At 55.8% G+C, this 2,487-nt stretch overlaps 1 protein-coding gene across 1 annotated transcript in view; it reads right to left on the minus strand.

Annotated features, from left to right (window-relative positions):
- The window catches only part of LOC130575470 (5-hydroxytryptamine receptor 7-like), an 8,637-nt gene extending 6,471 nt beyond the window's left edge, over positions 1 to 2,166 (minus strand). The window contains exon 1 of the mRNA XM_057369375.1: positions 1,601 to 2,166. Coding sequence (XP_057225358.1) covers positions 1,601 to 2,109 — 509 coding nt within the window. The 5' untranslated portion in view covers positions 2,110 to 2,166. The remainder of the gene's footprint in view (positions 1 to 1,600) is intronic.
- Between the last annotated feature and the right edge of the window lie 321 nt (positions 2,167 to 2,487).

The raw sequence follows: 2,487 nt of genomic DNA on the forward strand, positions 1-2,487 counted from the left end.
AAAGGAAAGGAAAGGAAAGGAAAGGAAAGGAAAGGAAAGGAAAGGAAAGGAAAGGAAAGGAAAGGAAAGGAAAGGAAAGGAAAGGAAAGGAAAGGGAAAAGGATGGCATGAATTGGGTTTTTGGGGACTTGGGATGAGGTAGGGGGAGTTGTTGACTTGCTTAGCTGAGGAGAAATGAAAGGAGAAAGGGAAAAAGGAAAAAGGGAAAAGGGACGGGGAAAAGGGAGAAGGGTAAAAGAGAAAAGGAAAAGAGAAAAGGGAAAAAGAGAAAAGGGAGAGAAGGAAAGGGGGAAAAGGGGTCAAAAGGAAAAGGAAGGCAAGGAAAAAGGAAAAGAAAGAAAAAAAAGAAAGAAAAGGAGGAGGGAAAGGAAAAGGAAAAGGAAGAAGGAAAAGGAAAAAGGAAAAGGAAGAAGGAAAAGGAAAAAGGAAAAGGAAAAGCCATTTTTAAAGCAGAACCAGTCTGGTTAATGTGTAGCCACTTCCCTGCTCCTCACCCAGCTTCCAAGAGGAAGCACTGACACATTTCATTCCTGCCTTTAATCCCTTCCCTCTCSCAGAGTCAGGCTCCTGCCAGCTCTGAGCACACCTGCTTTTTTTTTTTTCCCAACAGTAGAACGATGAAAATAAAGCAAGTTCAGCAGAAGAGCTGGACCTTGCCTGTGGCCTGGCAGAGCTTTGTGACAGCAGCTGGGATCTGCCCAGGGCTGTGGAGCCAAGGGCAGCTCCCAGGGGAGCAGAGGTTGGTGGGGACGGAGGTTTCAGAGCAGGACTCGCTGCTGGCGTGCCCTGGGGGAATGTCACCAGCAGCAGCAGGATGTTCTCTGTCCTTTCTGCTTTGTCACCCGCTGTCACACCTGCCAAAGTGACCGGGGAGGTGGCACCGCTGACAGGGCACATCTCAGCTGTGGGATGTGTCCCTTCCCTGAGCTGCTGCTGCCAAAGCAGCCTGGTCCAGCAGTGCCAGCTCAGCCCAAAGCGACCCCYGGCTCACGTCAGCCCCGGCCACCGGCTCGGCAGCGATGGCCCCGATGACGCAGCTGCTAAAATTAGAGCCACCGAGGTGCTGACTTGTCCAAGCCTTGCCACTCTGCCAGGCGGGCTCAGCCTTTCCCTGCCAGCCCCAGGTGTGGGAGGTGAAGCCAGCAAATGCTCACAGATGTGCTCACGGGGCTAAAACAGGGGTTTGGGCTCTTGGGATGGGGTGTGGGGTGGTGATGACATCCTCAGTCGAGGCACAAGTCCAGGGAGCAGCAGAGAATCCCACAGCATTTGCTCCAGAAGCCCTGTAACCTGGATTTACAAAGGGCATCTGAGGTTATTTTTGGTTTCTTGACACCTTCCTTGGAGCAGGCCAGGGGCTGGTCCTCAAGAACCATGTGGAGCAGCTGCCTGAAGGGGAACACTTAGGGAGTAACTTGGTAAAGTTACTTGAGAAAGAACCCTGGAAAGCTCTTCCAAATGACCTGAAGCACCGAATTCCTACAGAAAACCCTCATCACCTGAAAAAAAACACGCAGAAGCACCAATCCAACCAGAAACACAATTCTAGAGGCCCCCAAGCTCCCAAAACACCTCAAAATCAGAGCCTCGCCTCCCTTACCTGTCCACGCTGATGATGCACAAGGTCATGATGGAGGCKGTGCAGCACATCACGTCCATGGCGATGAAGACGTTGCAGAAGACCTTCCCAAAGAGCCACTCACCCCCCACCAGGTCCGTGATGGTGACAAAGGGCATGACAGCAAAGGCCACCGACAGGTCAGCRGCRGCCAGGGACACCACCAGGTAGTTGGAGGGCTGCCGCAGCTTCTTGACGATGCACACGGAGATGATGACCAGCCCGTTGCCGGCGATGGTCATGAGGATGATGATGGAGAGCACGGCCCCGATGACGACCTTCTCGGTGTCCCCATAGAGCAGGAGCTCCTCGCCGCAGTCCGTGGCGTTGGTGAGGTTGGCGGGCGGCAGCTCCGGCTCGGCTGGGGCGGGGGGTTCCTCAGTCATGAATGGATTCGGGAGCGCTTCCCGAGGCGGCCGCTGCTGCTCCGCGCTCTCCACCAAGAGAAGCTGCTGCTCCAGAAACCTCCTGGGGCTGGCCCTCAGCAGCATGCTCCGAGCTCGGCACGGCCGCTCCCCCAGCAGTGACACCTCCAGCGACAAAGCACAGCATCTTGTCACCAGCGGGGCGAAGAAAAAAATCAAATACCCCCTCTCATCCTGTCGCCCACCGTCACCACCCCCCTCCAGCCCTCTCCGCGTTCGCCTCCCCGAGCTGCGGCTGCACCTCACGTGCTCGGCAGGAAGCGGCTGCCCGAATCTCCTTAAGGACACGCGTTTTGYCGGGGGATGCTCGGAGGAAGCTCCTCTCCGCTCGGGAAGGAGCGCGGGCTGCATGCAGCATCTCCCCGATCATCCATGTGCTTTTCCAGGGGGAGAGAGAACGGCAGGAACAGCCCGCGGAATGCGTTTYGCTGCCGAGCTGTGCCC

Source organism: Malurus melanocephalus, unplaced genomic scaffold (genome assembly GCF_030028575.1).
Source record: "Malurus melanocephalus ecotype Western Australia unplaced genomic scaffold, MMel_1.1 scaffold_107, whole genome shotgun sequence".
NCBI lineage: Eukaryota > Metazoa > Chordata > Aves > Passeriformes > Maluridae > Malurus > Malurus melanocephalus.